Below are 11,970 nucleotides of genomic sequence, written 5' to 3' on the forward strand. Positions count from 1 at the left end.
GCCCCATTTTGTGCTGAGCTGCTCCATTCTCTGCCAGAGGGAAACAGCCTGCAGCCCCTGCTGCTGGCAGTGCCAATGCATTCCAGCTGAGAATACAGCTGGGGTTTTTTTGGTGGGGAAGGGGTGATTTTTAAGCAAAGTTAAGAATTTGTGCATATTTTTCATGTATGCTAGATAGAACTATTTATTGATACAAACTCATTTGTACAGAATAGGGGCTGGTTATAACCTTGATCTAGTTTTCAGCTCACTTTACAGCTCTCAGGACTCAGTAACTGACACACGTGGGTTCTGGTTTTATGTTTTTAGGCACTTTGACAAGGACAAATCTGGACGACTCAATCACCAGGAGTTTAAGTCTTGCTTGCGCTCTCTCGGCTACGATTTGCCCATGGTTGAGGAAGGAGAGCCAGACCCTGAGTTTGAGTCTATTCTTGACACTGTAGATCCCAACAGGTATGTGAGTTAGACCTTAATGTACTGCAAAATACATGGAGGTATTGGCTGGGGAGTTGGCTGGAAGGTCCTTCACAAGCTGAGAGCTGTGGCTGTTTTTACAGTCACTCATGTGAAAGCCTTAAGGAAGGCAAGACTGACATTTGTAAAGAATTCACTTTGAGAGAATGATCTGGTGTTGAGTCTCCTGCGTTAAGACTTTTACTCCTCCCAGAACGGTTCAGCCCCTCTCTGGAGGGCCTGGCAGTGCTGTGCTCTGGATGCTCACACTGTGTTTCTCTGGCAGGGATGGACACGTCTCACTGCAGGAGTACATGGCCTTCATGATCAGCCGGGAAACAGAGAATGTGAAATCCAGCGAGGAGATCGAGAGTGCTTTCCGCGCCCTCAGCTCCGAGGGGAAGCCCTACGTGACCAAGGAGGAGCTCTACCAGGTAAGTGCTGGCTGTTGACCCCAGGGAGGAACACACAGGACTTCTGTTCATAGATAAAGCCCAGCACTAATGGCTTGGAGGCTCATGTCACTGGAGCTGAGTCAGTTCTGACCCTGCCAGGAGATCCCCTGCAGCAAACACAGAAATTGTGTGACAGTCCTACTCAGTTGCTTTCTTGGCTCCATAGAGGAAGAGGAAAAGCTTTAGGTACCAAAGGACTGCTCAGGTTGAATAAAACAAGAGGTACTCAAAGGCCTGGAAGGGAGTGCACTGTCCTCAGAACTTCCCTTCCATCATTTGGGAAATTAGATGGGGGATGTTTCTCCAGACAGCAATTCAAAGGAAGAGCTTGAGCCTAAGTTTAGACAGTAAGAGCATCTCCTCCCTCTCACTGCCCTGCCAAAACAGCAAGTTTTTCCTGTCTGAATACCACCAGCTGGCAGGGAAATAAAGAGTTTGCAGTGCTTCCTTGTCCCAGTTACCTGCTCTGTCTTCTGCTTGGTGGGAAGGCTCTGGTCAGGCCTTCCAACCCGTAACCAAATAGTGCCAAAAGCCAGAGCATTTCCATGCTGGGCGTAGATGTGCTGCTCTGGTTTCTGCCCCGGGGAATGGGAGGGCTGCCTGTCAATGCCCCCTGGCAGCCCCAGAGCCCTCTCAGCCCCACGCTGCCTCTCTTTCAGAACCTGACCCGGGAACAGGCCGACTATTGCATCTCTCACATGAAACCCTACATGGATGGCAAGGGCAGGGAGCTGCCTTCTGCCTACGACTACATAGAATTTACACGTTCACTCTTTGTGAATTGATCTGAAACACTAGCACCAAAAGATGCAAAGGACATGCTCACGTTTGCTGACTGTAGCTCTGCATGTGTCTCTCTCTCTTTGTGCTCTACAATAATCAATGTTACTTTATGATGTAACCTTAAAGTGCTTAGCTTAAAACTCTTAGGGAAAAGAAACATGTTGCAGTGTGCTTCAATAAAAGTTACTGGTCGAACCACATAATTTTGTGTTTAATGGTTAAATGCAAATTTAACTCTTATGTGGAGGCAACTCCAGCTGTTGGTTACCTGTGTTTTCCAGGCCAACACTGGAACAGGTGAGTGGGGAATTGTTCCTGGAGTCAGGACAGTTACAAGCTTCACAGAGCTGTTGTGCTGCTCCCTCAGTCCATGATCTCACTTGCCAGCTGCTCCAGGTGACTCATTTCCCTTGGTCCCTGCTCAGTGAAGTCGGAGCTCAGCTGCCAGACTTTGACTGTCCCAGCAGCATCCCCTGCTGCCAGGAGCCGCGTGTGCTTGGTGTTGAATTCCAAACAATACACAGGGCAGTCACTCACAGACTGCTTCAGGGACACTGTGGGCTTCTGCGTGCTCCTCCCCAGGTCAAACAGGTGCACCTCTCCTGCAGACACAGACATTCATTGCAGCTTCATGGCAACAGACATCTCTCTAACAGCAGGTAAGTATCTGCTTAGTCTGGCACTGAGAGTTATTTTTAACCTGTTTCCCCTGCTGATGGGTGTCTAGGCTGTGACAGACAGCTGACATTACTGCAGGCAGCATGGATTTGCTCTGTCAGAAACCTGAAACCAGCTTACCAAATTCTGTGAAACCTCCATTCTTTAACTCAAAAATGTTTGGGCAATTTTCTAAGGAAAAAGTTTTCATTTTAAACCATTACTTCTGGAAGTAGACGCCAAAAACAAGCTGGAAATAGATTTAGCCACAGTGGTCTTGCTGTGCTGTATTCCTGTGAATGACTGTGGCAACAGATTTAAAGGTACCATCAGAAGTGAAAAATAACTGCTGGTTCACCTTGTTAAAGTTAGAAATTACTCCTTTGTACTAATTACACAGTGAAAACAGCGGCCACTGCTTTGTGCTTGTGGGATCTACTAATCAGTACAATCGACCTGACTAATTAATATCCAGAACACTCTTAATTTTATGCTCAAGAGAAGGCACCTGCAGTTACTTGCCTTCCCCAGATGCAGCTGCAAAAACCAGTGGTCGAACTGGAGACCAGCATACACAGAACAGGTATTTCTTTGATAACTGTAGAGCAAAGAGGGGCTGTGTCTGCAACATGGAGTGCAAGTGAACTTGTCCGTCGGTCCCACAGCTCAGAAAGAGGTTCCTGAGGGAGAGAGGAAGCGAGAAACAGCTCTTTTTGTTTTACTGCTAACGATAAAGAACAGAAATCAGTCAAGGAGCATGACCTCGGACAATATTCCTGTTTTGTAAAGGTCTGTGTTTCCTAAAGCAGCAATTGCCAGGCTGTGCTGTGGGCTGTTTGTTACTGCCCTCAATTAAGCTTAATGAGGGCTTGTATTGACCGCCATGGGTTGTGGCCCAGGGCTGCCTGAGTGAGAACTGCTGATCAAGAGCTGGGCATTGTTCGAGCTGGGCTTGTCTCATGCAAATTAAATGCAAACCTGGACTGTCAGCATGTTTCACAGAAACAGGGCTTGGGGCCTCCACGGATGGTGGGTGAATTGCTGGCAGAGATGGGAGCTTCTCATTTAAATTCTGGCAGCTACTGATGGCAGAAAAATCTTCAGTAAGAGACTGAGTGATCTGCCCAAGTGAAGGACTTTATCATCTCCTTGGCTTTAAACTGAGTTTTAATTGTAACAAACAGGATGATCTAAAGAAGGTGCTAGTGTTGCTCATGTGCCCACATGCAGCAGAGTCCAGCAGGCAGCTTCACCAGAGCCAATGGATGTTTTTTCTCTGCTAGGTGACCCTTTTTTGGAACTTGTACACACCCCAGGGGCTATTTTGTGTTTAGAGCCAGGCAGTGATCGTGTCCCACACGCAGCACTTGCCTGTGGAAGGGCGAGCAGCTCACGGAGTACACGGGCCCAGCGTGAGGGGAGAAGGCGAGCTCTGCCGGCGCCCTGAGGGGAACGGAGCCGCCCGGCGGCGGGAGGGCCGGGCCCTGGGCCGTGCTGGAGCACCGCAGGCAGTACCCGCCTTCCACACCCACAACGAACACATCGGCATCGAAGGGTGAGAAGGACAGCGAGGTCACCCCCACGGCTGCCTCTCCCCAGGCCACCTGGGCAGAGAGAGACAGAGCTGGTGTGAGCTGGGGCTCCCCAGAGAGGCACAGGTGGGCAGGGCCTGCTGGGGGCCCAGCGGGCTGTTCACAGCACAGCTTGTGACAGCTTCGTGTTTGTAGCACTGAATCCTTCCTACAAATGGGTTCACATGAATTAACATCACAAGCAAGTTCTCCTTCCTGGTAACTTCTCTTTAGAGCATGGCAAAACCTCAGCTGTTGTCAGTCTTCTCAGAATGATTTCTGTATGGCAAAGAGCTGTAGATCAAGGGTGTGTATTGTTCAGAAAGGGCTTTTCCTGGCCCTTCTGGGAGCAGGGCAAGCTCTGATACCTGGGCTCCAAGGTTCAGAGTGTTTTTATGGAAAAGGCACTCTTTGAGCTGCTGAACTCACCTTCTTCAGCCGAGTGCTGCGAGGGATCTGCTGAGCCACGATGGCAAATCCTTCAGCCAAGGCCAGCCGCCCATCCCGCTCCTCCCTCCACACGAGGATCTTCCCATCTGTCCCCACACTCAGCAGCCGGGCGTGGTTTCTGAGCCTGGTGTCAGGTAACCAGTGAACCTGTTCCAAATGCCAAGAGCTCAGGACAACGGGGACTGTCACAACTGCCCAGCCCACGCAGCCTGTGGTGACACAGGGGCAGAGCCAGGCACCAGCCTGGTACCAAACGAGCTTCTGCTGGGAGCTGGCACAGACTGATGTAAGGACAGAAACACATCCAGTGTTCAGGGCTGAATCTCCATTGCAGTTTCTATGGTTCACCTGCCCTCACTTTTGGGATAGGCATTTATGGCACTTTCACCCAGCTCTAAACAACAGCATTTTCCTGAGTAGCAGATGAGAAAAATACACAGAATGTCCATAGTCACAAGGCCCCAGAAGGGCAAAATCCTTAGGAAGCCAGACTGGATGACATGCTTGTAAATCCCCTTAAAGCATGTGGCTTTAAGCTTCCAAGGATCATGGACACTTTCCCATTTGTGTTTTTAAACCACTCCAAGTATCACCAGTTGCATCTCCCTTAATAAACAATTACAGTTTGGGAATCAGTCTGCTTTTCATTTAACCTGGACAGTCAGAAGTTATTTTTTACAGGCTGTCTGTTCAGGAACTAGATTTGGGGGAAAATAGCCAACCAAAAAAGAATATAACTGCTGAAATGTCTGTGAACTGCCTGGCTGTGGATAGGAACCAAAGGGATGACACAAAGCAGTGGCAACTCTCACCTGCCCCAGCCCTATCTGCTATCAGTGCTCTCTATTACCTGATAGACTGGGTCAGTGTGGGTGTCATCTGTCATCCCTGTCCTCCAGATGACAGGGTCTTCTGTCCTGCTGGTGTCCCACACCACCAACTCCCCACTGAACAGGCCACCTGAAAGGACAAATACAGAACATCTGAGTTCTGACAGCTCAGAACAAATGCACAAATGGAGCAATGGTGGAAACAGACCCACCAGCTTCAAAGGTTGGGCAGTTCTGTGCAGGGCACAGCCAGTTCTGGTGTAAGAGAATATTGCTCTGCTGAAATAAGTTTATTCCCTTACAGCCAGGGCTGGATTTCCTTCTCTTCACCTCTCTCTGAGGAGAAGATATAAAGGCAGGTGTCACTGAAGAAGCAGCAAGTCCCAGTTCAGGTGTAACAGTGCACTTATCTGTGTTGGTGGGCATTAGTTCCTCAGTTTGAGGAGCTGCAAAGCTGTTCCTTTACAGGAAATCTGAGGCTGGGCTCAGAGAGAGAAACCAAAGGATCCAGGTTGCAGGAAAAAGGGTATGTTTCAAGCATGGTCTGAGTTAAGAACAACCCACCAGCTATCAGTGATGGCTGGGAGGGATGGAAAGCCAGGCACATGACAGAACTGGGAACATCCACCACCAGGTCAGGGTGCTGTGGATTCAACCCTCTTCTGTCCAGATTCCAGGTACAAACATAGGATTTTTCTGTGCTCCAGTCCCCATCATCCAACCTGAAAAACAAAAAGCTACATCTTGCTTTGAGTGTTCCAGAGTATTCCAGTCCAGCAGAGCTCTGAGATTCCCCATGGTCACCTCAATGTGCTGCTTTGGTTCCCATCATGAAGGGATCATGAGGGGATGGAACTTCTCTGGGGGCTGGTTTATGCAGGATGTGACAGGGAACATGTCTATGCTTACCTCAAAGTAGCAGCCAGTAAATTTTGGGTACAATTTCCCTATTCCAAGACCTACTCACCATTCAAATAATGGAACATTCAAAAGAGTGCATATGGAAAGTTCATGGAATGAATTCTGCTGAGGGTACCCACAGACACAAAAACCACATCCTCATCTGCAAACTGCTGTAGACTGGGAGAGCAGAAGGAGCAACTAACATACGAGTTTGCCCTGTTTTACTCTTCCCTATGCATTCTCTCATGGAAACCCTCTTTTTGCTGGGGCTTTTAATGTAAGGAAAGAGGATCATTAAAAAAAATAAAGGGAAAAGTAGGGCCAAGAAAGAGGGAGCTGCTACAGACATTAATGGATTAGATAAATGATTTGTGAAACCCTTATTTCAGAAATCCGTCAACATGTTATTACATGTCCATGGCACCAGGCACATGCATAAACAGGTGCCAGGTTCATCCAGGGTGCTCAGAGACCACATTAAACATCATGATCTCAGTGAAGATAAAGTGCATTCTCCCAAACCTCACCTACAGATATTTGCAAGTGCATCTGCTCTTTACATCTTTCAAACAAAATCTACCTAGAAACAAATCAGTAAGATCATGTATCCATTTTCAGGGTGGGGGGAGGGAAGGTAGAAGAATTAAAAGATAAATTCAGGACTTGCCTGAGATTTTGTTACTTTGAATATTAATAATTTAACTTGCATAAGGAGTGGATATAGATATATATATGTCAGTTTATTACTGCAGAGAAAGCAAACATATCTAGAGCTCAGGTCAGCCTGAGCCATCACATCAGCCTCAGCTGCACTCCCAAATCCCTCTGGATACTCACCGGCCATAGGAACATGCAATGACAGATCCTGTGGCATTCCATGACACACCAGTGACCTGCAGGTTCTGATCCTGAGCCTCTGGGTATGACAATGTATGCAAACACAACACCTGGAAGAGATCAAATCCAAGCACTGAGGCAACAATCTCTGAACAGAGAGAAATGAGATCTGTGCCCACTCCTGGTGTGATTGTGGGGTTACACTGTGGGTTTTCCTCAATCCAAGAATTTATGTGAAAAGGTTGTTGAATTCCTGCTGGGAAACAAACCCACAACACAACTGTCACTCAAACAACCTCTCAGAGACTGCACAGCTCTGGAAGGCTGTGCCTAAGAATTTACAGCAGCTGCCAGGTGTGAGTTTGGCACTCGCTGAGCTTCACAAGTAACAGTTTGAAAATGCCAGTCCCAACATGTACTGTCTGATACAAATTGCTTCCATTCCTGAGCACCATGCACTAAACAAACCTAAGCAGGCAGAGCTGCCAACTCACTGACTGCAACTGTTCCTAGATCCCTGCTAGGCTGGAGTGCTCTGAAGAGGCTGAAGAAAAGCCTACACCAACTGCAGGCTTCCTCCTCTCAATGCTACTACAGCTCAGTCACCAGCAGGAAGAACAGTTTTACCAAGCAAGGAGAAAGCTGAAAAAACCCCAAGGCAACCCAACTGGTAATGTTTAATTATTAGAACCTGGCAAGAATAATCACAGCAATAAGGACTAACAACTTAGAGTAACTGAACTCTGCTTGGACAATGACCTGAATTCTCTGTCACTTACTGTTTCATCCTGATCTGTCCAGTTCACTTCAAAGCCATCAAAGGCGTGACTTTTCCAGTTTTTATTTAGTTCTTTGATAACAGCATCCTCCACTCTCTGAAGGAATGACAGAAGCCCAGTGTAATCTACTTGGACTTCTTGCTGGAAGTCTTGGACAGCATCTTTGCTCTGTTCTGTCTGCACCGCAGCATCTCGTGCTGTATGAGACTGTGCTGCAGCTTCTGCTGTTGAAATTTTCCCAGTCTGGCAAGTTTTCTAGTGAAAGAAGACAGACAGTCTATAGTCTAAGCAGAAAAACAAGTGTTGCACAAGGCATTCGAAGCACCTTCCCCTTCCTGCCGTTTCACGGAGACATTCCAGCCTCTCTGGTTCATGGTTAACCACAGGGTACCTCCGTACCTGCCCAGGTGTTGGTGATGCGTTTGTAACCTTCCGATAATCTGATCGGAGGCAGAAATGCCCGAATGCCAGACTCAGGCACTGCTCTAAAGCACGGAATGGGAAGGACGGGAGAAGGCAAGAAGGCAGCGAGCTCCAGAGTGAGGAGCGAGCAGCGCACACGGTGACAGCGCAGCATTATCAGCTCTCAGCTGCGGCGCAGCAGCCGCTCGGCCGGTTCTTTGCCACTCCGCACACCGGGGCTAAATCAGCACAACGCTGACAGGACAGAGCCGGCGGGCGGGCACAGGCCCCGCACGGTGCCAACAACTACCGGAGCGGGAGGGCTCGGTCCCGGGCCGTGCTGGAGCCGCGGGACCTGCGGGGGGGTCGCGGATGAACAGAGAGGGGGGCAAGTCGGGGCACGGTCCCTGAAGGTCCGGGGAAGGCGCAGCCTTGACAGCCGCCCCCTGCCCGGCCCGGCGGTACAAGAGCGCGGAGCGGGGCCGCCCCGGGGGTCTCTCACCGCCTCGCAGCGCGCGCTCCGGGCGCTTCTCCACAGCGACTGCACGTCGGCACCGGGTGCCGTCCTGTCCGCGAACATGCCGGGGCCGGAGAGGGCCCGGGGGCATCGGGGGTCGCTCCCGGCGGTCCCGGGCGCTCCCGCCGCCCGCGCCTCCGGTTCCCATGGAAACGGGCGCGCGATGACGTCACCCGAGCGCCGAGCCCGCCGGCCTGCGAGCGGTAAAGTGAGCCGGGCGGGGCCATGTTGGGGAAGGGCGCGGGGCGGCGGGGCTGGGCGGGTGGTGGCTCTGTGCGGCCTATCCCGGCACCTTCGTTAGAGCCGTGGGTCCAGCTGAGGCTGCTTCTCCCCCTTCGGGCGCTCCCGCCGTAGCTGCGCTGGGGCCCGGCTGGTCCCGCTGCGGGCACGGGTGGCAGCGCATGCGAAGGGCGCGGGGTGCCAGGAGTTAAGATGGCGGCGGGGAGGGGGCGACAAAGCCGAGCGCGGTGGAGAGCGGGGACTGGGCCGCCTTGTGAGGGAAGCTCTATTGGCTGTCACCGTGTGGTTGCCCGGGAATGGGGCCGGCTCAAGGCACACTTCGTGCCCGGGGTGTGCTCTGGCTCGTTGCTCTGCTCGCTGCCGCCGTTGGTTTTGATGGGGGAATGAGGGTAATTGGTGCCCAGGCTGAGTTGCTGTGTGGCCGGGCTGGCTGCACGCCCGCGGGGCTGCTCTCCGGGAGCCGCCCGGTACCCGGGTACCGGCCCCTGCACCCGGATACCCTGTGCTGCTCCTGTCCGCAGAGACACGGACTGGTGCTGGAGCTTATTTAAGTGGTTATTCCTAACAGGAATGACTCTACTTGGAGATTTTTTCTAACTAACTCATTGGAACAACCTGATGATGAATGCACAGGCTAAATTTAGTGCTGGCATAAGCAGGCACAGATGCACCAACTTCAGTGGAGTTATTCCGGCTGTTGCTGGGAGGGAGTCTGGCCTGTGTGTAGGAATCAAGGCTGCAGGATACAGAGTAGGAGCTCAGCAGAACGATTGTAGTGCTTTCACCTCTTGAGCACATGTGAGTCCATTTATATCACAGCTGAGTGCAATCGTTCTGCTGAGGAATTTAAAGTACTACACAATTAACAATGAAGTAAGAGTCCCTAAGACGAATAGTAGAGAACTCTTATAGCCATTTTACAGACAGTGAAACTGGAGCAGGAGGAGGTTCAGTGGCACCTCCTTCAAAAGTAAAAAGTCCCAATGGAACTGAATCCTGTAGAATTTCAAATCCTGGCTGGAGTGGACCATCATGATACCCCATAGAAGAGACAAGAACATAAAAGCATAAACACTCTTGGGCTGGACTGATGGCCCTTTTAGCCCTGTCATCTCTCCCTCATCAGCACAGGAGTTAATCTGAATTTCCAAAGTTCAAGCTTGGCATCTCCAACAGCAGCTGGTTCATGTGGAAGTGTGAGCAATTGCAGTCAAAGACCATCTTGGATGTAACTGAGCACTTTCCCAGCTCACTTTTCCTGCAGGCAGGCTCCTGGCTTTGGGTCACTGCATGGGGCAGCTTTTCATGTGTTGAAAAACTGATACTAAATATTTGAACCCAATAGCAGAGTAGTTTTCTTAAGAGGGTCTTAATACTTATCCTCTATAAATAGATCATCTTCAGTCATCAATAAATTATCTTTAATTGCTATGATTAGAACTGCCAAGGCATATTACTCTTTAGTAGAGGAGTAAATATTATGAGTGTGAATTAATATACAGGCTGTATCACCATAAAAATGCTAAGCACAAACTGCAATTTAAAAACTTTAAATAACTTGTCAGGGGGGACTTAAGGAGAAAAGTTTGTGGGTTTTTGAGATGGCAAAGAGATAAGAAAACTGGAATTTAGGTATGTGAAACACAGAAATAAATCCATTTTTTTAGCCAGTCGTATGCAAAGTTACTGCAAATGTAGAACATGTTCCCTGTATCGTAGTGCATGTCCAGGCTTTTACTTCCTGAGGATGAGAAAAGAGCAAACAGCTCCAGACAAGGACTGTTGTAAGTAACTGCACTTTGATGCTTTATTCCAATTTCTCTGGGGTTTCAATATATCAAAGGTATTTCAAGAAATCTTATGTTGCTTTTTTTTCCCTGGCCTGGCAGTATCAGATATATGGATGTTTCTGTCTTCACATCATGAGAAATAAGGCAAAATCGGGGATGAGTGGGGGAGGGCTGTTACTTGCCTGAGGCTACCCAGTCTCTTTTAAGTGGCTGCTTTTACGGGGCTGATCTGTGCTTTTTCCTCCCAGTTTCATGAGACAGAGTGTAGGAAGTTTTCACTTTTACATAATGGAGCAAATCAGCATCAAAAAACAACAAGAGAAGGTTGAGGTAAAGAGAAAACAAAAACGAAAGTGAGGGGGAAAAATCAGAAAAAAGCTGCACACTAGCGTGTGATCGCTGTGACCTGAGCAAAAGAAATACTCGGAGCTGCATCTCGGTAAAAATTCCCCCACTAGTGGGTGCAGTCGCTGCCCTCGATTTCTGATAAATGAAACCATTCAGTTCTGTTGAGGCTCCAGACAGGCGAAACAGGAGATTGTACCCGAAAACAGAGAGTCGTAACTGAGCCTTCTCCTTTTACACCTTCCCCTTCATTCCTTCCACCCCAAAGAGCTGCACGTAAAGAATAAAACAACAAACACAGATCAATCCAGCCACGAGGGAGTTCTTGGACTTGGTCTGACAGGGAGTGGCTTGACAGGGGATTGAAGGTATTGCCTTTGGTGTTTGATGACTATTCAGAGGAACAGAACTTCATGTGTATTCTCATTTATTCATAGCAAACAGCCAACAAACAAAACTCTTCAACCAACAGCAAGGGTTTGTTTCAAAGAATTGTCACTCCAGAACCTACTTGTTTCTCCAGCTTCCATAACCAGCAAGACCTAATGCTGTTCCTTGACAGTTCCCATCCTACCTGTGCACTGCTGAACAGCCCGAGGTGACAGATGTGGTCTGCCTGAGGCCTGGGTACTGAACTATTGCCTTTGCATTAACCAAAGGATGTAACCTGGAGTTTGAAGTGGCTTTATGCTGACATTTTCTGCTTGTTATTTGAGTATGGACAATATCTGATCAGTTACTCCCATGTTTCCCTTTTGTTAGAAATTAATGATTTTGAAATTCACCAAACCTTGAGGGAAGTGAGGTCCCCACAACTGTCAGTGTTGAACCCATGTCCATGTGTCCCACCAGGTGCTCAGTAGCTTGATGAGGGTTCAGGTCCTTGTGTGGACTCTGTGTGTTACTTCAAGCTGTGTGAATCCCCCAGCTACTTCTTTTCCAGTGCTGTCTGTAA

General features: G+C 49.1%; 2 protein-coding genes across 3 annotated transcripts in view; one reads left to right on the top strand and one right to left on the bottom strand.

The window, feature by feature from the left end:
- The window catches only part of SPTAN1 (spectrin alpha, non-erythrocytic 1), a 45,797-nt gene extending 43,900 nt beyond the window's left edge, over positions 1-1,897 (top strand). For both annotated transcript variants that reach the window (XM_066562606.1, XM_066562607.1), the window contains 3 exons: positions 310-456; positions 743-890; positions 1,571-1,897. In XM_066562606.1, coding sequence (XP_066418703.1) covers positions 310-456; positions 743-890; positions 1,571-1,696 — 421 coding nt within the window. In that variant the 3' untranslated portion in view covers positions 1,697-1,897. The remainder of the gene's footprint in view (positions 1-309; positions 457-742; positions 891-1,570) is intronic.
- Positions 1,867-8,873, bottom strand: DYNC2I2 (dynein 2 intermediate chain 2). The gene is given in 10 exon segments (XM_066562608.1): positions 1,867-2,296; positions 2,874-3,031; positions 3,723-3,955; positions 4,352-4,519; positions 5,223-5,332; positions 5,767-5,924; positions 6,943-7,052; positions 7,722-7,976; positions 8,626-8,723; positions 8,726-8,873. Coding segments are annotated over 10 exon segments (1,671 nt in total). The 5' UTR covers positions 8,868-8,873; the 3' UTR covers positions 1,867-2,057.
- Between the last annotated feature and the right edge of the window lie 3,097 nt (positions 8,874-11,970).

This window comes from Molothrus aeneus, chromosome 19, assembly GCF_037042795.1.
Source record: "Molothrus aeneus isolate 106 chromosome 19, BPBGC_Maene_1.0, whole genome shotgun sequence".
Lineage (NCBI taxonomy): Eukaryota > Metazoa > Chordata > Aves > Passeriformes > Icteridae > Molothrus > Molothrus aeneus.